The sequence below is a fragment of the Aquarana catesbeiana genome, linkage group LG08 (genome assembly GCF_042186555.1).
Source record: "Aquarana catesbeiana isolate 2022-GZ linkage group LG08, ASM4218655v1, whole genome shotgun sequence".
In the NCBI taxonomy this organism is placed as follows: Eukaryota; Metazoa; Chordata; class Amphibia; order Anura; family Ranidae; genus Aquarana; species Aquarana catesbeiana.
Genome location: NC_133331.1, coordinates 292,357,210 through 292,381,180, shown reverse-complemented (window position 1 = coordinate 292,381,180; position 23,971 = coordinate 292,357,210). Strand labels below are relative to the sequence as shown.

The 23,971-nt window shown below is 45.3% G+C and overlaps 2 protein-coding genes and 1 pseudogene across 3 annotated transcripts in view; 1 reads left to right on the top strand and 2 right to left on the bottom strand.

Moving 5' to 3' along the window:
- LOC141104954 (gastrula zinc finger protein XlCGF53.1-like) overlaps positions 1-23,971 on the top strand; it is a 255,234-nt gene that overhangs the window by 82,889 nt on the left and 148,374 nt on the right. The gene's annotated exons all lie outside the window — the stretch shown is intronic.
- LOC141106799 (uncharacterized) overlaps positions 1-23,971 on the bottom strand; it is a 262,881-nt pseudogene that overhangs the window by 207,878 nt on the left and 31,032 nt on the right.
- Positions 5,993-11,076, bottom strand: LOC141104805 (uncharacterized). Of its 2 annotated transcripts, none has more exons than XM_073594567.1 (8): positions 10,989-11,076; positions 10,490-10,605; positions 9,760-9,997; positions 9,547-9,644; positions 9,261-9,467; positions 8,974-9,180; positions 8,686-8,818; positions 5,993-7,966 (listed from the first exon to the last, which is right to left on the bottom strand). In XM_073594567.1, exons 2-8 carry the CDS (start codon positions 10,571-10,573, stop codon positions 7,080-7,082), a joined length of 1,854 nt encoding a protein of 617 aa, XP_073450668.1. In that variant the 5' UTR covers positions 10,574-10,605; positions 10,989-11,076; the 3' UTR covers positions 5,993-7,079. The 2 variants fall into 2 exon arrangements, with proteins under 2 accessions (XP_073450668.1, XP_073450669.1); XM_073594568.1 differs by having other exon boundaries at positions 9,577-9,644.

The following is a 23,971-nucleotide window of genomic DNA, read 5'->3' as shown; positions in this document are numbered from 1 at the left end:
CAAAAAGAAGTGCGCTTGTAAGACCGCTGAGCAAATACGGTGCGACAGAAAGTATTGCCATGACCGCCATTTTATTCTCTAGGGTGTTAGAAAGAAATATATATAATGTTTGGGGGTTCTAAGTAATTTTCTAGCAACAAAAAAATGTTTTTAACTTGTAAACAACAAATCTCAGAAATAGGCTCGGTCCTTAAGTGGTTAATCGACCCATCGAGGAGGCACCGAGACCAAAAATGGCCGATCTTCATCTTTTTAGCAGCCAGCATAGCCAAGATCCTGGAAATCACCCTCCATCCCCTTTAGATCTGGTCATATAAAAATGGTCATAGATCATGGTAAATGAGAAATGAACAGCAGTTCCTAATTATAAAACGTATTTATTTTTGGTAAAACATGGGATCCATGGATACATTATCTCTAATGGAAACTAGAATACAGTCTGGCGTAGTGGAATGTGGTTCTCCTAAAACTTCCGACTCTTCTCTTTTACTTAACTATTCCTTTACTCGATTTTTTTCCTGTTCTTATTCTCCTCTCAGGTATTTCCTGGTTTGGATCGTTAAAATTGTTATTTCGAGTGTTGAGGAACATCGGTTAATGTATGTGGAAGATGTGCTTTCACCTACTGACGCTATGAATAGTACTACATCGCACTACATCGCATTACATTGCATCTACAGTGGTTTTTCGAATTGCTAAAATTTACAAAGTACACTACGTTGAGTCTTGTCTTCCAAGTGATACATAGAATGGTGTTCACAGCTATATGTACTACTACTCTTTTTGGGTACTCTGCTCAAAATAGTTAATAAAAACTATTGGAAAACAAAAATGAAAAGGAAAAGTTCACATAAAGTAGCCCACACAGGGGTTTTCAGCTTCACAAAGCAAACAACCAAACCCCCAAAAAATACAGAGGAAATCCCCTAGCCAGGACAGCCACCTGGTCAGCAGCACCTCTACTCTCTTTGGTCTCTTAGACCTGTCCAACCCAACCCCTCTTGGCTCAATCAGCTGGAACAGATGCAGCACCCCTGCTACACGGGACCACTCCTTCTCAATAAGGGGTCTCCAAGTACCCAGGTTTCTCACGCTCCTCCTGAGACTTACGGACTTTCCTCCAGTCCCCTGGACGCACTAGCCAGTCTCGGCTTTCTCAGTCTCCACAGACTTACGCAGCTGTCCCAATTCTCACAATCCTGTGGGGCAAGGAATCCCCCCAACATGGGGTGCAGGATCTTAGTGGGAACAAGCAGCCCTCCAGTGGCGTCAGGAGGGGGGGCTGATGGGGGCTGGAGCCTCGAGTGTGCCCACCAGAAAAACCAGGGTGTCAAAATCACTAAATGAATTATTAGCCCCGAGCCACGGCAACGGGGAAGATCTCCCGCCACCGCGGCCGAGTCCCGCCTCCAGGACCCAGCACCCATGACGGACATCCCACTCGTCCAATGCCAAGACTGCGGGACGTGTGACGTCCAATTCATAGGTGCTGCCAGGTCCAGGAGGAGATGGGAATGACTGCGGCTGCGCTGGGAATTCCACGCTGGAGGCCTAAGCTATGCTCAGGCTTGGCTTATAATGAGCATGGACATCTTGCATACCCACACAACCTGCAGGTCTCCAGTAGTACTTGAACACAGGATTGGAGACTTCTTCCCACCCAAACCTCTTTTGCACATCTCTCCTCCAGGCTGGAAGATCAGATCAAAAAAAAAAAAATTACAGATCTGATGCGTTCCAGCCAAGATTGCCCTTTTTGTTGACATCTGCGACCCGGACGTGACGTCATAACGTCGCGCCCGGGCCTCCGACAGCCATCTTGTCACTGGAAATCTCTATGCTCTTTATCCGGTGGTGGCAGATTCTTTCTCCGGGTCTCCGATGGCACGGGAGAGCCCAGAGAAGCACCAGAGGGCGTTGCACATTGCCTTTAAGAACGATCAAGCGGCTGAACTGCCACTATGATCATTCTTACGGTGCACAGAATCACAGACAGAAAAGAATGATATCTGCAGCTGCAGGCATCATTCAGATATCCCCACTGAAAGTCAAGGATATCATATGATGTTCTTGAGCTGGAAGTGGTTAAAGTCTCCAAGCTCCAGACCCCGATCAGGGATTAAAAATCCGGTTAAAACTGACTAGCCAGTCTTCTCTACTCAGAACCTGAACACAGGATTGGAGACTCCTTCCCACCCAAACCTCTTTACAGCCTCCAAGCTCCAAACTTTGGTCCGGGATTACAAAACCTGGTTAACAATGACTGATAAGTCCTCTCCACTCAGAAATAATTGTCTGGAGACATGGCTCTCTCTCACTAAAATGGGAGTCCTGAGCTCAGGCTTGGCTTATAACGAGCCTGGACACCTTCATACCCACACAACGTGCAGGTCTCCAGTAAGACCTGAACACAAGAATAGAGACTTCTTCCCACCCAAATCTCTTTAAAGTCTCCATGCTCCAGACCCCCGATCAGGGATTACAAAACCCGGTTAAAACTGACTAGCCAGTCTTCTCTACTCAGAAATAATGGCCTGGAGCCAGGGCTTTATCTTCAAAATAGGAGCTGTGAGCTATGCTCAGGCTTGGCTTATAACGAGCATGCACCCCTGCATACCCACACAACCTGCGGGTCTCCAGTAAGACCTGGATACAGGGTTGGAAACTTCTTCCCACCCAAATCCCTTCAAAGTCTCCAAGCTTCAGACCCGTATTCAGGATTACAAAACCCGGTTAACATTGACTAGCTAGTCTTGTCCACTCAAAATAATAATTGTCTGGAGACCTGGACACAGAAATGAACACTTCTTCCCACCCAAACCTCTATAAAGTCTCCAAGTTCTGGACCCCAATCTAAAATGACAAAACCTGGTTAACACAAACTACCTAGTCTTCTCTACTCAGAAATAATCCTCGGGAGACAGAGCTCTGTCTCCAAAATGGGAGTCCTGATCTCAGGCTTGGCTTATAATGAGCCTGGACACCTTCATACCCACACAACTTGCAGGTCTCCAGTAAGACCTGGACACAGAAGTGAAGACTTCTTCCCACCCAAATAAAGCCTCCAAGCTCCAGACCCCACATGAGATTAAAAAACCTGGTTAACACTAGCTAGCCAGTCTTCTCCACTCAGAATTAATCCTCGGGAGACAATGCTCTGTCTCCAAAATGGGAGTCCTGAGCTCAGGCTTGGCTTATAACGAGCCTGGACACCTTCATACCCACACAACTTGCAAATTTCCAATAGGACCTGGACACAGGATTGGAGACTTCTTCCCACCCAAATCACTTTAGAGTCTCCAAGCTCCAGACCCCAATCCAGGATTACAAAACCCGGTTAACACTGACTAGCCAGTCTTCTCCACTCAGAAATAATCTTCTGGAGACAAGGCCCTGTCTCCAAAATGGGAGCCCTGGGCTCAAGCTTGCTTCATAACGAGCCTGGACACCATCATACCAACACAACTTGCAGGTCTCCAGTAAGACCTGGACACAAAAATGAAGACTTCTTCCCACCCAAACCTCTATAAAGCCTCCAAGCTCCAGACCCCACATGAGATTACCAAACCTGGTTAACACTAGCTAGCCAGTCTTCTCCACTCAGAAATAATCCTTGGGAGACAGAGCTCTGTCTCCAAAATGGGAGTCCTGAGCTCAGGCTTGGCTTATAACGAGCCTGGACACCTTCATATCCACACAATGTGCAGGTCTCCAATAAGACCTGGACACAGGATTGGAGACTTCTTCCCACCCAAATCTCTTTAACGTCTCCATGCTCCAGACCCCGATCTGGGATTACATAACCCGGTTAACACTGACTAGCCAGTTTTTTCCACTCAGAAATAATCTTCTGGAGACAGGGATCTGTCTTTACAATGGCAGCCCTGAGCTATGCTCAGACTTGTCTTATAATGAGCATGCACGCCTGCATACCCGCACAACCTGCAGATCTTCAGTAAGACCTGCACACAGGTATGGAGACTTCTTCCCACCCAAATCTCTTTAAAGCCTCCAAGCTTCAGACCCCGATCCGGGATTACAAAACCCGGTTAGCAACTGACTAGCCAAAACATAACACAGTTAACAATGACTAATAAGTCTTCTCCACTCAGAAATGGAGAATCTGTCTCCCAAATGGGAGCCCTGAGCTATGCTCAGGCTTGGCTTATAACGAGCCTGGACATCTTCATAACCACACAACTTGCAGGTCTCCAATAAGACCTGGACACAGGAATGAAGACTTCTTTCCACCCAAACCTCTCCAAAAGTCTCCAACCTCCAGACCCCAATTAGGGATTACTGTACAAAACCTGGTTAACACTGACTAGCCAGTCTTCCCCACTCAGAGATATTCCTCTGGAGCTTCATACTCCACCTTAATAACACTTTGCGTTTTTTTTCCCTAAACTAACACTGTGGTAGGTTCCAGCACTGTAACAATGTATATACAACTATACAAAAAACTTTACTTAATACAATTCTAAAACATACTAATACAAGTGACATATACAAGACATGGATCAACCCCCAAAAATAACATTAAAAGTTATAGCTGGGCCATGCCGAAAAAGAATGACATTTTTGCCAATTATTTATATGGAATATAGAGGCCGGAAAATAGAAAAACAGCCATAAATTGTAAATACTAGTACCGGAAAGGAGTATAGATGATATTTTCTGCCGGTTCCTAGTTGACAGTAGCAATGGCCTCAAATATTATTAAATTCACTGATGCCTGCAAAAGCAAAATGTCCCCCTAGGGCAGTAGTGCCCAGTCCCCCAATCATCTTTTTTTTTGCCAATTCCTTGGCTATTAGCCTAAAAAATTGAGAAAACTTGATTTGGCTACTGTTGACTTCAAAAGAAGTTTGGATTCGGCAGCACAACATTTGATATGCTTGGCCTGAACCAATCCAAATCGAAACCAGGTGCGCTCGGCTTATCCATAATTAACAATGACGTCTTCCATTAAAGCTTCTGCTGTAGATCTTAGGCTAAAGATCTTCAGCAGAAGCTTCACCTTGCTGACCTTGCTTTGTACACTGGTGATCAGTCATGTTGGAACAGGAAGGGGCCATCCCCAAACTCTTCCCACAAAGTTGGGAGCATGAAACGGTCCAAAATGTCTTGGTATGCTGACGCCTTAAGGAGTTCCCTTCACTGGAACTAAGGGGTCAACCCCTGAAAAACAACCCCACACCATAATCCCCCCTCCACCAAATGATTTGGACCAGAGCACTAAGCAAGGTCCATAAAGGCATGGATGAGCGAGTTTGGGGTGGAGGAACTTGACCGGCCTTCACAGGATCCTGACCTCAACCCGATAGAACAGCTTTGGGATGAATAAGAGCGGAGACTGTGAGCCAGGCCTTCTTGTCCAACATCAGTGCCTGACCTCACCAATGTTCTTCTGGAAGAATGGTGAAACATTCCCATAGACACACTCCTAAACCTTGTGGACAGCCTTCCCAGAAGAGTTGAAGCTCTTAAAGCTGCAAAGGGCGGAGCCAACTCAATATTGAACCCTACGGACTAAGACTGTGATGTCAATTAAAGTTCATGTGTGTGTAAAGGCAGGCGTCCCAATACTTTTGTCAAGTCAAGTTCCTCCACCCCAAACTTGCTCCTCCATGTCTTTGTGGACCTTGCTTTGTGCTCTGGTGCCCAGTTATGTTGGAACAGGAAGGGACCATCTCCAAACTGTTCCCACAAAGTTGGAAGCATGAAATTGTCCAAAATGTCTTGGTATGCTGACGCCTTCACTGGAACTAAGGGGCCAAGATCAACCCCTGAAAAACAATTCCACATCATAACCCCCTCTCCACCATATGATTTGGACCAGTGCACAAAGCAAGGTCCATAAAGACATGGATGAGCTAATTTGGGGTGGAGGAACAAAGGTGTTCTTCCCAAAGGTGCTCTATCGGGTTGAGGTCAGGACTCATTTGGTGGAGGGGGGATTATGGTGTGGGGTTGTTTTTCAGTGGTTGGGCTTGGCCCCCTTAGTTCCAGTGAAGGGAACTCTTAAGGCGTCAGCATACCAAGACATTTTGGACAATTTCATGCTCCCAACTTTGTGGGAACAGTTTGGAGATGGCCCCTTCCTGTTCCAACATGACTGCCCACCAGTGCACAAAGCAAGGTCCATAAAGACATGGATGAGCGAGTTTGGGGTGGAGGAACTTGACTGGCCTGACAACCCGATAGAACACCTTTGGGATGAATTGGAGTGGAGACTGCAGACCAGGCTTTCTCGTTCAAAATCAGTGCCTGACCTCACAAATGCTCTTCTGGAAGAATGGTCAAACATTCCCATAGACACACTCCTAAACCTTGTGGACGGCCTTCCCAGAAGAGTTGAAGCTGTTATAGCTGCAAAGGGCGGAGCCAACTCAATATTGAACCCTACGGACTAAGACACCTTTAAAGTTCATGTGCGTGTAAAGGCAGGCGTCCCAATACTTATGGTAATATAGTGTAGAAGACATTTCCCGCACTCAGGACAATAATACACCTTGAGGGCTGTGTGAGTTCTCTGATGTCTGGTAAGATCAGACGTCTGTAAAAAAACAACATTTCCCGCACTCAGGGCAGGAATACAGTTTCTCCCTTGTGTGAGATCTTTGACGTGCTGATTTCTTGTCCAAAACATTTCCCACACAGGAAAAGGGCTTCTCACCTGTCTGAGTTCTTTGATGCATAACGAGGTCTAATTTCCATGGAAAACATTTCCCACACTCAGGGCAGGTTTTGCGGTTTCTCACCTGTGTGAGATCTTTGATGCCTGACAAGTACTGATTTCTTTTCCAAAACGTTTCCCGCACTCTGGACAGGAAAACGGCTTCTCACCTGTGCGAGTTCTTTTAAGCATTATGAGGTCTAATTGCCACGCAAAACATTTCCCGCACTCCGGGCAAGAACGCGGTTTCTCCCCCGTGTGCGATCTTTGAAGTCTGACAAGTGTATGGTTTCTGTCCAAAACATTTCCCGCACTCCAGAGCAGGAATACGGCTTCTCACCCGTGCGAGTTCTTTTGATGCATAATGAGGTCCGATTTCCATGGAAAACATTTCCCGCACTCAGGGCAGGTTTTGCGCTTTCTCGCCTGTGTGAGATCTTTGGTGCCGGACAAGGACCGATTTCTGTCCAAAACATTTCCCGCACTCAGAGCAGGAATACGGCCTCTCCCCCGTGTGGGACTTCTGGTGCCTGACAAGTACTGATTTCTGTCCAAAACATTTCCCGCACTCGGGACAGGAAAAGGGCTTCTCACCCGTGTGAGTTCTCTGATGCATATCGAGGTCTAACTGCCGTGCAAAACATTTCCCGCACTCGGGGCAGGTATACGGCCTCTCCCGCGTGTGACATCTCTGATGCATGACAAGGTCCACTTGCCGCGCAAAACATTTATCGCACATGGGACAGGAAAATGGCTTCTCGCTCGCGTGGATCAACTGATGTCTGTAGAAGCTGGTCCTATGTGAGAAGCATTTGCCGCACTCGGGGCAGGTATGCGGCTTCTCCCCCGTGTGGGATCTTTGATGGGTGATGAGGTTCGATTTCTGTGAAAAACTTCTCTCGCACTCGGGGCAGGAATACGGCTTCTCCCCCGTGTGAGACCTCTGATGGATGACCAGTGTCGATTTACGAGGAAAACATTTTCCGCACTCGGGACAGGAATGAAGCTTCTCCCCCGTGTGAGACCTCTGATGTAGAGAAAATCTCAATTCGGAGAAAAAACTCTCCCCAAATTCAGGACAGGAAAAGGTCTCCTCCCCCTGAATTCCGGCACCGTCCCACGCAGCGCATGGATGCTCAAAGTCAGAGGGATTCCATGGTCTATCCACACCGTGAAGTCCACCATCCATGGTTGAGCTGTTTTCTCCGGCACCATCTCCTGTGATGTCCTGATCCCGTATTCTCCACAAAATGGGACGATCCTTTGAGGGTTTCTCCATGGCGTGTCCTGGAAAAATATAAAAACATCATCAATAGATATGAGAGGGTTAGTTCACTTCCATCAGGATTCCATCTGGATCAGGTAGATCTGAGTGAGCAGATGTTCTCTGTGGATGTCCCAACCAGCTGGGACTCTTCCCCTCTTCAGTCAAAGGGCCTTTGGTCCTCCTCCCAGATCACTTCTACATTTACACAGCCTTGTCAGAAGAGCAGGGACCAATGGGGACTGGGAGGTCCATGCTCTTTACACAACCACAAGCCTAGGCACTGGGACATGTGATCTCTGATAAACAAGAGGGTCAAAGTTCAGACTTGAAGACCCTTTATCATAGAACAATGACCATAGGCCTAGGCTTTTGGTGATAACCAGCACTGGTGGGAGCTTGCTGCAGTATTTTCTCCTGGTAAGTTAAGTCTTTCAGTTTCATGTTACTCCTGTTATCCCAAGACTGGTAATAGAGTTCTATTATAACATTCAGCTATAAGTCTTCTGGAAGAAGAGGGACCAACCTAAGAAAGGCTCAATCTGTGTTATATCTGAGCTACTGTAACTAGGAGTGACACACAACCTAATACTGCCAGCTGAACCCCAGGACGGGTATCAGTACAGGGAGGGGACCATTATCAACCTATTATTGGCTGATATTACTCAGCTCCCGCCCTACTCTGGACCAATCAGTGAGCAATAACAGAGCAGAGATAAGAGAAGAATATATTATGGGTCACCTGTGCTGATCTCTGTAGGACTGTCCTCCTCTATGAATGTCCTCGTCATTCCATCCTCCTCCGTATATTGCTGATCATCCCTCACATCCGTCTCTTCTGCTTCACACTCAACTTTCATAATCAGATCTTCAACCTAAACCAACAGAATGGTAGAAACTAACATCTGTAACATAGAAGTATTTATGATGTGAGATCACATAGAAAATATCATCTTGTAGAGTCCACACATCATCTCCACATGTCAGAGTGTTCAATCACTTTATGTTCCCGACCCTCAACTCCACCTACCTGATCATGATGAGGGCTGGTGTGACCTTCATGTGTGGAATCCCGGGAGTACAGGGGACGGGGACGTCTTTCTGGTGGGTTTCTGTTACTGGGTGGTTCCATCACATCCTTGTGTCCTCCAGAAAGCTCCTTCATCACTCCATACTCCTCATCCTCCTCTATATACTCGTCTTTAACAACAATTTTAGGACCTCCAAGGTTTCCACTCTAAATATATATTAAAACATTCATTGTAACAAACACGCTTGTATATAAATCATAACTACCAATAATCCTTGATCACCTACCTGATGATGGTGAGGGATGGTGTGATCTTTCTGTGTAGAACCTTGGGAAAACAGAGGACGGGGACATCTCTTTGGTGGGTTTCTGTTACTAGAAGACTCCATCACATTCTTGTGTCCATCTAAAAGTACCTTCACCACTCCATACTCCTCATCCTCCTCCTTATTCTCTTCTTTAACATCAATATCGCTATCACTAAGGTTCCCACTCTGAATATACAAAAAACATTCATTGTAACAAACATGTTTTTATATAACTTATAACCACCAGTGATTGTTCCTCACTTACCTGATGATGGTGAAGGATGGTGTGACCTACCTGTGTGGAATCCCGGGAATACAGAGGACGGGGACATCGCTCTGGTCGGTTCCCATTACTGGATCCATCTGTAGGAAACACACACACTGACTGAATACATTGTTTCTATGTGTTTATCAGATGATGGGGATCTAGGTGGACCCTCCGTACTGCTCTCTCCTTTACAATAAAGTCTCCTCTTACCGGGTGATGTGAGGGGCGGCTGATTGTCCATGATGATGTCACCATCCAGATACTTCCATTTTCTTTTACTGGATAATGTCCCAGAATTCCCGGCACCGCTCACCTCTCCTGTCAGAAGCTCCATCATCTTCTTGGTGACTTCTAGAATCTTCTCCATGTTGTGTCTCTCAGGTTTTAGGGAGTCACATGGAGGCACTGTGATGGTCATATGATCACCTGACTTCACAAGAGGAAATCTCTGTATTGGAGAACAAATAGGAATATCATGTTAGAATCCCAGAATCCTCCTCACCTCTCCGGTCAGGTCTGTGTTTTATTAATAGAGATAAGAGTGATGTCATGTGACCTCCCAGAATCCTCCTCACCTCTCCGGTCAGGTCTGTGTTTTATTAATAGAGATAAGAATGATGTCATGTGACCTCCCAGAATCCTCCTCACCTCTCCGGTCAGGTCTGTGTTTTATTAATAGAGATAAGAGTGATGTCATGTGACCTCCCAGAATCCTCCTCACCTCTCCGGTCAGGTCTGTGTTTTATTAATAGAGATAAGAGTGATGTCATGTGACCTCCCAGAATCCTCCTCACCTCTCCGGTCAGGTCTGTGTTTTATTAATAGAGATAAGAGTGATGTCATGTGACCTCCCAGAATCCTCCTCACCTCTCCGGTCAGGTCTGTGTTTTATTAATAGAGATAAGAGTGATGTCATGTGACCTCCCAGAATCCTCCTCACCTCTCCAGTCAGCAGGTAGAAAATCTCCAGGGTGAGGTTTAGTATCTTCTCAGTCGTGTTACTCCGGTCCTCCTCCATCCTCATTGGTCATGTGATCTATATAGGATTCCTGTAGACTAATAATTGATAACAGAGAATGATCTGGACTGTACTGGTTGTACAATATTAGGATGGGGGTGTATGGGGGGATAATATGAGGGTTTCTAATGGTCCTCAGTGGGATTATACACAGAGGAACATTCAGTTTAGGGTTTTTATTGTTCTTGGGGTCCGGTAGCCGCTTTCCCTTTGCCCTTTATATCTCAATAAGACTCCTATCCTCTGGCCCCCGTAAATAAGGAAAGGTTCTGCCCCCGAAGGGGTTAATCTAGGTTTCCACACTATATATGTGTGTATCATTATCTACTGGAGATAAAAGACATCACAGTGACTATGGAGGAAGAGGACGGAACATGACGGGGGGGTTACTGAGTGTAAATATAAAATAAGATCTTATTACCTTCCAGCAATGTCTCCTCTCCAATTTGTACAAGGAGCCTATTGTCTACAGCTGACATCACTTCCTGTCTGTACCCAACATCACTTCCTGTCTGTCTTCCATAGAGACTTCCTATCTGGGAAGGAGTGAGAAGATCACCATCTTGTGGAGCTCAGAGGAACTGCAGCCCCCGAGAAACGTCTCGTAGTGTAAATTGTGCATGCCGAAAATTTTAATTTTTTTTTTCGTTTCAGATGCATTCGTTCATCGAAGAACATTGTTATGTCATTCGTTATGCTAAAATGATTTGCTTTCTGGATCAGTTTAACTATCTTTGGCGTTCGTTTCGTATATATATTCATTGGTCCGGGTGGATTTGAAAAATTTTTCGGAAAAGTTTTTTTCGGAAGATTGCGATATTATGGAAAATTGTTATCAAATGCTTACCGTAATTTTCCTTTCCTGGCGTACCCTCACGTCAGCACACCATGGGATTTAACTAGCAATAAAGAAGAAGGGCGGGAAAAAACAAAAGGACACTTAGCCAAGATATGCTGCATAATAAGGAAAAACACATTTTATTTCTCTTGTAAGGCTGCCGAGACCAACGCTGTCCCGAACTTTGTAGATGCTGTGGCCTAAATATCCAGGTTATAGTGGCACACAAAGGTTGTGCAGGAACTCCAACTGGCAGTCCTACAGATGTCTTCTAGCGGAACTTTAGCATATGAGGCTGCCATCCCTCGTGTTGAATGAGCATGTGTCACTTCCGGAGGAGCCAGACCTTGGTTCTTGTAGGCTAGGGTGATGACCCTTGATACCCAGGAAGAGATCATTCTTGACGTTGCCACCTCACCCCTTTTGGCTCTTACTGGGAGGATAAAAAGGTTATCCACCTTCCTAATAGGAGTAGATCTTTTTAGATACATGGCCAGCAGGCTCACCAGATCCAGTGAGCTGAAATCCTCTGTTAGTGCAGATGAAGGTATTTGGTCAAAATTTGGGAGGATCACCTTCCAATTCTCATGGAAGGCACCTTAGACCTCAGACTTGGAGCAGGTCGGAGAATGGCTTTTTGTGGAAGGATCACACAGTAAGGTTATTTGCAGGACAGAGCTGCCAATTCTGAAACTCTCCTTGCCGAGACTATGGCGACCAAAAACACAATCTTTAAGGTCAGGGACCATAAGGAACAAGAGTCCAGAGGTATAAATGGAGGTTGTGTGAGTGACCTGAGGACCCAGCTGAGATCCCAGGAAGGTATAAGGCATTTCTTTGGTGGTTTAATGCAAATTGCAGCCTGCAGAAAACGCCTGATTAGGGGATCTTCAGCCCACCTATGCCCTGTGAGAGATGATAGGGCAGAGACCTGCACCCTAATCGAGTTATATGCTAACCCCTTCTCTAGGGATGACTGCAGGAAATACAGTATGTTTGGCCGAGAAGGAGATTCGGGAGAAAAGTGCTCGCGTTCAGCAAACTCTACAAATCTTGTCCAAACATGTTCATACGTGCGGTTGGTTGAGGTCTTTATGGCCTTCATTAGAGTCTGTTCCACCTGTGAGGAAAGTCCCTGAGCCCTTAATCAGGCCGATTCAGCAGCCATGCCGCTAGTTTTAGTCTTGCCGGGTTGGAGTGTCGCCACTGGTTCTGGGTCAAAAGGTCCCTCTTGGCTGGAAACGGGATTGGCGGGGCTGACAACATCTGTATGATCAAAGGAAACCAAGGCCTCCTCGGCCATAGGGGAGGCCCCAACACCATGTGAAACTTCTCTGCTCTGATCTTCGGGACATTCAATAATAATAGGATTGGTGGAAAAATGTACACCATAGGAAAGGCCCAGCGGATCGAAAATGCATCCTGTTTTAGTGCTCCTGCGTAATTGTATCTCGTCACAAACAGGGGAAGCTGAGCATTTTATGGAGTCGCCATCAAATCGACCGTGGGCATGTCCCACTTCCTGAAAACTGTCCGGAGGTACCTCGGTTGGAGTGACCACTCGCTGTGTTCGGGGAATAAATCCTTTTAATATCTGCATCCACCCGGCGATCCATTGGATCCCTGAAAGTAACTGAGTTCTCCAAAGGTAAGGACACATGCCGTGCCAAACGCTGCAAGGCTACATCCACATTTGGTGGGGTTTCCCAAAGGCTAGCCTGTGAAGAAGGCATGGGATACAGTTTTGAGAGTTTGTTTTGCACATTCAGTTTTTTATCCAGTTTCTCCCATTCTTCCTCGATTAATTCTTTAATCTCTGAATATACTGGGAAGGTAGGTCCCTCCTTTTTCAGGTCAGGAAAGAACCTACAGATCTTTTGTGGCGGGAGTGACTCTGGCTTCCAATCCAGGGCTTCCTTAATTGCTTGCACAAAGGGGCCTACCAGATTATAATCAAAGGTCCCAGGCCCAGCATCCTCTGGATCCGAGCATAACTCTGATACGCTCTCTTCTGGTGAGGCGTGAGATGTCTTGGGCTGTGTAAGCCTATGGGAACAGTGTCTCCTTGGAATCGCCATGTCCTGGAGGCTCTCCTGTACCGCTTTGCTGCCACTTCTCCAAGGCAACCCTTGCAGATAAGCTTTTCAGGCAAGGCTGGGAGTTTGCAGGCCCAGCACAGACCCTGTGGAGGATGTTGCGCTTGGGTCTGGGCAGAGGTAGATGTCTGGACACCCAGTACATGCGGGTCAGGAGAGAGCGAGAGCCTCCCTACAGATAGACGGGATTACACAGAACGTTGGCGGGACCTATGCTTTGATGAGCGTCTGCGCTTTGGGCTTTGGCTCCTGCAAAACAGCGAATGGTTAGCGCGCTTTTCCCCATCGCCCCACGCCGCCCCTTTCTTTAGATCTTCGTGCCCCTGACCTGTGCGGTGTGCTCCTCTAAAGAAAAAAATCAAGAATCACTGCATGAGACAGAGAGTACAGAGAGAAACTCTCTTCCCACCCCCTGTTTTTCTCCTAAAATTTTTTTTTTTATGTCATGTCCCCTTTAAGCAGCTTACAGTGAGGGAAGGCAGCAGGGTGCAATGGGCGGCTTGCTAAGTCCACAGGCAGGTCACTAATCAGTGAAAGACTAAAAGAAGAAAAGAAAGATTACTTACACTACAGCCTCTCTACAGCCTCTCTAGGAGAGGAAGAGAGAGACTGTTTTACCTGGAACTGACATGCAGAGAAAACAGGAAGTACGGCCGCTCAGGCCATCTGACTCTCTGCCTTTGTTTAATCAGTTGCCAGGTGATTGGAGGGGAACCACCCTCCAAACAGGATAAGGAAGAGAGAGAGCCCGGCACACTGCTAAGGAGACACAGTATGGGAGAAAAACAAGGAGTGCAGCCACAGCATCCCTGAGAAGCACCACATAGGTCAGTAAATAATGTGCTATCTAAGCAACAATGCCCGCGACCCAGGCACAAGGGTACCCTGGCTTAAGAGGGATTTACCACCCACGCACAGGGTCTTCCAACCCAGGAGAGGCAGAGAACCTGGGGGGGAGGTGCAGTAGGGGGGATACTGCTCACCGACATCCATCCGATCTGGAAACCTTTGGCAGGTGGCCTGGAGCGACCAAAAATGAAGAACGCCGGGGATTAGGAGGGTGGGTCTTTTATTCTATCTTAAATGAATTTAAAAATGTAATTCATTTCCCCATGGGCTCGAAATGAACGAAACAAATGCATTAGGTAATTTACTTATAACTTTTTTCGGGTTTGTTGACGTTCGATATTAAATGTCTATTAAGAGATTCCTATACATCCAAATCTCCGAAAATTTAATTTTCATCCGAAAATCGATTCATAACTAAACAAAATGTACATGTCTAGCCGGTAGGCCCCAGTAATTAGGCTCCCCCTGATGCTGGCTCCTGGAAAGGTATATAAACCCTCCTTGTTTTTGTGAGCTTCCCTTCATTCGTATATACCAGTGTTTTTATCAATGATACCAACAATTGGGCATAATTCCCCCCACTGACACCAATGAAGGGGCATAGTTTCTCTCAATTACAACAACAATTGGGCACAATTCTTCACACTGACACCAACGATGGGGCACTATTCCTTCCACAATCACCAACGATGGGGCCCAATGACACCAATAATGGGGAACAATTCCTCCCAATGATACCAACATTGGGGCACAATTCCTCCCAATGATACCAACATTGGGGCACAATTCCTCCCAATGACACCAACAATGGGCACAATTCTTCCCAATGACACCAACAATGGGGCACAATTCCTTCGACTGACACCAACAATGGGGTGCTATTCCTCCCACTGACACCAATGATGGGGCTCTTTTCCTCCGAGAGACACCAACGATGGGGCCCAATGACACCAACAATGGGGCACGATTCCTTCCAATGACACCAACAATGGGGCACAATTCCTCCCACAAACACCAACGATGGGGCGCTATTCCTCCCACAGACACCAACGATTGATCCAAATGACACCAATGATGGGGCACAATTCCTCCCAATTACACCAACAAGGGGGCACAGCTCCTCCCACTGACACCAACGATGGGGCGCTATTATTCCCACTGACACCAATGGTGGGGGCCAATGACACCAATGATGGGGCACAATTCCTCCCAATGACACCAACAATGGGGCACAATTCCTCCCACTGACACCAATGATGGGGCGCTATTCCTCCCACGGACACCAACAATAGGGCCCAATGACACCAACAATGGGCCACAATTCCTTCCAATGACACCAACAATGGGGCACAATTCCTCCCAATGACACGAACAATGGAGCACAATTCCTCCAACTGACACCAACGATGGGGCCCAATGACACCAATGATGGGGCACAATTCCTCCCAATGACACCAACAATGGGGCACAGCTCCTCCCACTGACACCAAAGATGGGGCGCTATTGTTTCCACTGACACCAACGATGGGGTACCATTCCTCCCAATGACACCAACAGTGGGGCACGATTCCTCCCACTGACACCAACGATGGGGCATTATTCTCCCCGCTGACGCCAAAGATGGGGCATTGTTTATTCTGACTGATGTTGGGATATTTTCTACTTCCAATGGCCACAGTCCAGCCCCTCTTAAGTCTGAATGACCGTAAACTGGCCCTGGTATATACGGTATTATAGTTATGTTGTTTGTTTGGTTTCTGCTCCACAGTCTTTATTTTCATTTTTGCCTTGTTTATGGTGTGTTGGTGTTGGATGGGTGTTGTGTGTGTTAATAAACTTTATATTACTTATACTCAGTCTGATTTCAGCTTCTTTAAGTGTATCCCATCGATCTGGTCATCCCTTCTGCCGCTGGATACCCGCTATTAGCATCCCTTACTCTCTCCGATGGAAGGAATCCGGTGGCTGTATTGCCTTTTGATTGCTTCCATGGACCCCAGAAGGTGAGCCCCCACCCACATGACTGGTGTCACTATGTATACAGAATATAGAATACTTTATTAATCCCAAAGGGAAATTGGGAAATTGTTGCGACACAGCCACACTCAACAAAGACAACAACAATGAACAGAACAAGATACAAAAACACAACACAATTACCAATAACAGCCATTAGCACCAAATAAAACAAATTAGAAACGACACTACAAATAAAACATCCATACAATTAAAATACAACATAGCATAAATAACACAGATTAAAATAACAGGAAGTCAAACTACCAAATGCAAATAATACACATAACAATTAACAAAATACCAACATACTATAAAAACAACATAAAATCCTGATTATATACCAGAATTGAATCTTCAACTCCAGGGCCTCACAGAGTAGAATTATAATACTTGATGGCCACAGGCAAAAATGATTTCCCATGTCCCTCTATGGTGCATCGTGGTTGTAACAATGTGGTACTTCACAGACTGACCAGCGTATTTGTGGAGTGGGTGGGAGGAGTTGTCCAAGATTGAACGTACCTTGAAAAACATTCTCTTATCCAAAACTGTTGTTAAAGACTCCAATTCCAAGCCAACAACATCACTGGCCTTGCGAATCAATTCGTTGAGTCCGTTGGTGTCGGACACCCTAAGCCCGCTTCCCCCAGAATGCCACTGCATACAGGAGAGCGCTGGCCACCACAGACTCATAAAACATCCTCAGCATTGTCCGGCAATTGTTAAAAGACCTCAGTGTCCTCAAAAAAGTAGAGGCGGCTCTGGCCCTTGCTATAGAGCACCTCAGTATTTTTGCTCCAGTCCAGCTTATTATCCGTGTGCACCCCCAGATACTTGTAACTCTCTTCTACCTCCACATCCACTCCTCGTATGGAGATTAGGGTCACTGGTGACTTCCTCTTTCTGAAATTCACAAACACCTTCTTTTGTCTTTGTCACATTTAGATGTAACGGAACGTCCCGCACTCCGCTTGAGTTCTTCCTCCAGTCTGAACATAGATATTAGATATTATAGCTGCATATGACAACCAAGAACTAGGCAGGACTCGTTTGGCTGCAAAGCTGGAACTGTACTGTTTATTTTTGAACAGAGGCACACAGAGATATACACTCAGAGGACAATCCCCCCCCCCTTGCATAATGATACGGGGGGGGGGGGTAGACGTTACCTCCACCAGTAGCATGACACAGGTGTATTCAAACTTCTCACCAATAGACTGTCCTATCAGCAGGGAGAGCCGTTGGAGGAATTCCCCCCTCCCTTCTCACAGCTAATCCACATACACATATACATCCCATAATAGGTTGCTCCCAAGGCAGACACAAACAATAGAACAATGGGATACAGCCACACCTCAAACGATCTAGTAAAGAGTCTACAACAGTATATGAGACAATATACAATATATATACCGTATATATATATACATACAATGTTCCAGTGTGGTTGTACAGTGGGTCTGATTAGTGCAGATCAGACTGGGGTTCTCAGCCACCCTGTGCCCCTAAAAGACACAGGATGACTTACACATAGGAGGGGCCAGGGGAGCTGGACAAAGAGATTCCAGTGCTCTCCAAGGTAAGCTGGGTTCCACAAGCCCCCCCCCAAAGTGACTCCCGTCACATTGGATACAGATGATTTTCCTCACACCATGTGACAAAGTTCTCCACCACAGTCCTATACTCAGTCTCGTCCCGTTCCCTGATACATCCCACTACAGAAAACTTCTGAAGATGGCAAGGCTCTGTCTGGTAGCTGAAATCAGTGGTATAGACAGTAAAAAGAAAGAGGAGTAGAACTGTCCCCGGTTCTGAGGAAGACCAGGAATAGTCCAGATGTCACCAAGTGTACTAGTGGTGGAACCTTCCTATAACATCTGTTTGGGTACCATCCCTTAAAGTGAATGTAAAGACTTTTTTTTCTTGTATCTACAGTTAACCACTTGCCGCCAAATCATGTACCTGTACGTCATTGGCTTCAAGTGGTTGTACCGGGGTGATATACATCTGCAGGGTGACAAACAGGTGCGGCTTCTGCCTACCCCCAAAGCTCCACTAGGTGGAATTGGTAAGAAAAATATAAGGGAAGGGGAGGTAAATTGGCGCTGCCTAGATCTAGTAGGTGATTGTGTTGAGAAAGTTAAAAAAAAATGAATTAAAGTAAGTGATTATGTTGAGAACATTTTTAAAAAATGTATAAACCGTCTAGTGGCATGTACTGTCTCTTTAAATTATAAACTATGCAATCAATATTGGTGTTGAATCTTGTAAGTGCTCAATATAAATAATGTACCATATGCAATCTTAAAAAACTAGATATTCCATAAACTATAGATTGCACATATAAAAACTTGTAATAAATGGTAGATACCAGGTTTTGGGCAATGAATGGCCGAAAAAGGCACCACATACCAATTACAAGCAAACAGGGGGACACAAAAGGGGGAGGAACTTTAAAGGGGCCAAAATGAGTTTACAACTATGTCATATATAATAAAAAAATATTCATATTTATTAAGTATCAGGTTTAAAAATCTTAAAAAATGATCTCATTGACATGCAATTCATACAACAATGCATCCACTTCTGCTCTACATGTTTCGCCCCGAAGAAGAGCTTCCTCAGGAGACTTAATGGTGCTGCATAAGAATGATGCTATAAGTGAAAAAGACAAACACTTATAAGTATTTACAATGGTTGTATTGTATAAATTTCATTATAATGATCTTTTTATCAATTACACATGACCTTACAAAAATAATAACCATACATTAACCATTTTAAATCAAGAAGAGGGGCCCACCAGATGCGTAAAAATCACAACTTGAGTCAATTAAGTACATAAATTCATATCCAGCCAAGACCAATGGGACGTAGTGCAACCATTGTAATAAATGGTGTACCGTTACTTCCGGTTTGGAGATTCTGGTTTGTGGAACGCAAGGCGTCCCAGATCTACCACTGTTGATACTTGTACTGATCCTGCAGCACTATTGCAAGTGCGATTTTTAGAAGGTTTCAACTTTAACAAAAACTAATTTTATGGATTCATGCTATGAGAAATATGTTTTCCATCCACCTATATGTGAGTGTACCCAATGACCAGACCTACCTCAGAGGAGGAGATACCACCAGACAGGAGACGAGAGCCTACCTTGTTTGAATGCGCATGGGGGACATCTTACTGGGGTGAATGTGGAACCGAGAGGAGAGCACGTGTGGAATTCACCCAACTCTTCACCAAATAATACTGTTCATCCAGGCACAAGTCACTTTGGAAGTCACTATATATTTCTTGAACTGTGATTTTTTTTGCACACATTTTTTATATATATATATATATATATATATATACTATTTTATGGACACTTTTTGCACAATAAGCACATAGAGCACTTTATTACAAGTTTTTATATGTGCAATTTATAGTTTATGGAATTTCTAGTTTTTCAAGATTGCATATGGTACACTATTAATATTTGTTATAAAGGAATAAACTAGGAATAAGAAGTAAGAATAAAAATCGCAGTAATAAACAATGGGAGTAGTGACACACTCGCCTCCTCACCGCACCGTAAAACGCCACCGGAAATTACGTCACAAGGCTCCATCCGACACGTTGTGTCACTGGTCAAGTGACTTCCTCAGGGATGTTCTTACTTGATGTAAGCAGCTTCTTTTATTTATTAAATTTACTTTTTATGTGGCAATATTGCACTATGGCTGTTCTTTGTTTCCTTTGAGCACCATTTATACAAGAAGTGCCATTTCTTGGAGCGAGCTGTTTTCTCTACATATGGAGTTTCCCAAGATGTTTTGATATCAAGATCTGGACGTAGTTCTTGGTCTTCGCTTGGGACCTGGATGTCTCTACAGATCCATCAGCAGGATTTCTTATCCGGGCATGTAACCTGGTATGATTCGAGGGGGGGCGCTCGCTCATCCCTCCCCCTTTCCTGACCTGCTGCATGCCCGGATAAGGGTCTGGTATGGATTTTGGAGGGACCCCACATCATTTTTTATAAATGTTGACGTGAGGTTCCCCTTAAATTCCATGCCAGACCCAAAGGGCCTGGTATGGATTGGGGGGACTCCACACCATTTTTATTCACATTTTTCAATACAATACCGGCAATTTAAATGTCATTTTTTTTCTTTATAACTGTCAGTTTTGCTGCAGCAGGTTCTATACACGATACAGATGGGCCACTTTACAGACAGAATAAGGGGACCCCTCCAGGCGCTATATTTAAAGGAATTTTTAATTTTAAATGTTTCAATTTAAACATCATTAAAATCACTGCCCCTTTAAAAATGATTGAAAAAAACCCCCCAAAATTTGCATTGATACATGTCCCCCAGGACAGTGCCCGGATCCCCATGTCCTTTTTTATGGCAAAAAATTTGCATATAAGCCTTCTAAATGGGGACTTTTGCTTTTTGGGGTCCCATAGATTTCAATGGGGTTTTGAGTTCGGGTCCAGACCTTTGTTACGTTTGGGAGTTCTGGTTCGAACCGAACCGGTGGGGTGTTCGGCCCATCTCTACTAGTGCGCATCGGAGGTCCACTTATTGTAGAGGGACTTCTGTGTATGTTCTGGGTGGGTCTTTCACATTTTGCTATAATTAATAAAGGTAAATGTAGCACCATCCTAGATAGGTGTTTGGATGAGGTAAATTTAGTTCCGCCTCATTGTAACTAGTGTGGTTGTTTGTGATTGTGCAGACTCCAATGACTTTAAAATCGTGTGATTTCCATTTTGTGACTTTACAGTGCGACTTCGATTTTGACCAATGATAACATACATGGTGTGACACAATTCCTTTTCCTGCCGCAGTGATGGCTAGGGGTAGGGTTATGGCTCATTTCTTTTGCAGAAGGAACACCAGGAACAGAGATGGATGGACAATTTGCTCTGGAGGGGCTTCTCTGCGGAAGGAATGGGCTCGGACAGGGGTAAAAAAAGCAGACAATGTGATTGTGCTTTACAAAGTCGCACAGAAGTCAACTTTTGAGGGTTTACATTGCAGTCTATGGCCCTCAAGTAGCAAGAAAGTCAGACTAAAGTAGTGCATAAATTACTTTAAGTCACAACGACACTCATTGGGAAACATGGGGGTGCAACTTATGGGGTCCAAAGTCGCACATCTGTGACTGGGGCCTTAGCTCTGTTTTGTGTTTGATAGGCTGCAGGTTTGATTGCTCTACCTGCAAACCAGAACGTTCTCGGTGGTTCTGGAACATAGGTGAGGAGTAAGGCAAACGGGCAGCAGGAATATTTATACTGTCTCAACCAATCCCTGTAAGAGACTGCACAGATGGGTGCTGGGAAGGTGTATAAATAGTCTGAGACCTGGAACAGAAGGGACTTGTCCCTGAAGAGCAGATCACGGCCTAGGGGGGATGTTTTGCCCCCCCCTCCCCGGGCAAGTCTGCCATGTGTCTGTTGCTCATCACAGTACCAGCTGGGCTGACTGCAAGGCCGATTCTACTGGAAGCTACTGAAGCTGACTGAGGGGCTTGCGTCTAAGGATCTAATCTGGTGTCACTTGGAGAAAGTCTCTGGAAGACATTGAAAGGAGGCAACCAATCATCTAAGGACATTAAGGAGTACAGACTGGTATAAGAGATCCTTGAGACCGTGTGCTGTTGCCATCCCTCTAGTGATAAAGAGTCAGCTGTGTCCAAAGGGGACATTGTGTCAGGTGTCCTGAAGACTTCAATCTATTTACTTCTCAGTCAAAAGATATTGTTCTGATTTTTAAAGTTACCACTACAAGGCTCAGTCCATCATCTACCTGTGCAAGGACTTGGCTCATAGTTCTGAAGAAGAAAGAGTGCCCTCTGTTTTTACATAGTTCTGGAGTTTCCCATACAGCTCCCTATCCCCCATCCACATTATCCAAAAAAATAAAAAGACCAAAAAGAGAATACCTCTGGACTGTTTATTGAGCCAGTGTCTGTGACTGTGTGCCTGGCTGGGGGGCAACTATGGGTAAATACCCAAGGAACCTTAAATACCGCAGGTTTCTATGGGGGTACTGCAACATTTGGGGGCTTATCTGGGATTCCCCTGAAAGAATTCACAGAGGTTGCTATTGGTCACTCACAATAAAAAAAATGCAGGAGACTTTGGGCTTCTCCGGGGGGGGGGGGGGGGGGTACTGCTTTACAAGTAATTGTAAGTTGTGAGTTGGTGCAGGGATATATGACTTGAACCCATGAATCTCTGTAAAGTTGAAGGATATTGTCAATATTATGAACGTACTGAAATAAAACCAATAAGAGGTGGAGGTTTTGGAGTAGTGGAGTCTGCTCTAGCAGCTCCACTTTAAAGGACCAAACTGGGTGAAGCGTTGTACAATTTTTCGGATTGTAGAGGGTGAAATTCATGAAGATGAGGGATGCTTAAATCAGATCTTTACATTCGCCTGATTTTTTTGGTGGTGTGCTCTGCCCATTTCAGATGTCCACCCACCCCGCAAATCCAGCGTTGTCCAGCTGAGATTCTCTTCCTTTCTGGCAGCGTTTGGTCCTGCTCCGCCATGTTTTGTCGTGACGTCTTTGCGCGGCTGCTGGCTATTTCGGGTTCAGCTGGCACTCCTCCCGATGATGCTAGGCCTGCCCCCCTCCTCCTTTACTGAATGAAAGGCTATGCCTCCTAAGATACGTGACGTGCATATCCCAGGAGGAAAAGGGGGCATAGTGCACATCTTATAGACCGAAAAATTACTTACTTATGAAAAAAAAAAGTAATCTGTGAAGAAGACCTAATGAGGGATGATGTTTTTGAGGCTGAAGATCTGCTTTAAGGCAATAAATAATGAGATACCACAATATCATAATATGCAGTGCCTTGCAAAAGTATTCACCCCCCTTGGCATTATTTGTGTTTTGTTGCCTCACAACCTGGAATTAACATGGATTGTTTGAGGATTTGCATCATTTAATTTACAGAACATGCCCACAACTCTGAAGATGTTTTTTTTTATTGTGAAGCAAACAACAAATAGGACAAAATAACAGAAAAAGTCAATGTGCCTAACTATTCACCCCCCAAAAGTCAGTACTTTGTAGAGCCACCTTTTGCGGCTATCACAGCTCCAAGTGGCTTTGGATAAGTCTCTATGAGCTTGCCACATCTTACCACTGGGATTTTTGCCCATTCCTCCTTGCAAAACTGCTCTAGCTCCTTCAAGTTGGATGGTTTGCTCTTGTGAACAGCAAATCTTTAAGTCTGACCACAGATTTTCTATTGGATTGAGGTCTGGGCTTTGACTAGGCCATTCCAACACATTTACATGTTTCCCCTTAAACCACTCAAGTGTTGCTTTAGCAGTGTGTTTGGGGTCATTGTCCTGCTGGAAGGTGAACCTCCATCCTAGCCTCAAATCACACACAGAGTGGTGCAGGTTTTGCTCAAGAATATCCCTGTATTTATCACCATCCATCTTTCCCTCAACTCTGACCGGTTTCCCAGTCCCAACTGCTGAAAATCATCCCCACAGCATGATGCTGCCACCACATTTTAACAGTGGGGATGGTGTTCTTTGGGTGATGTGATGTGTTGGGTTTGCACCAGACATAGCGTTTTCTTCGAT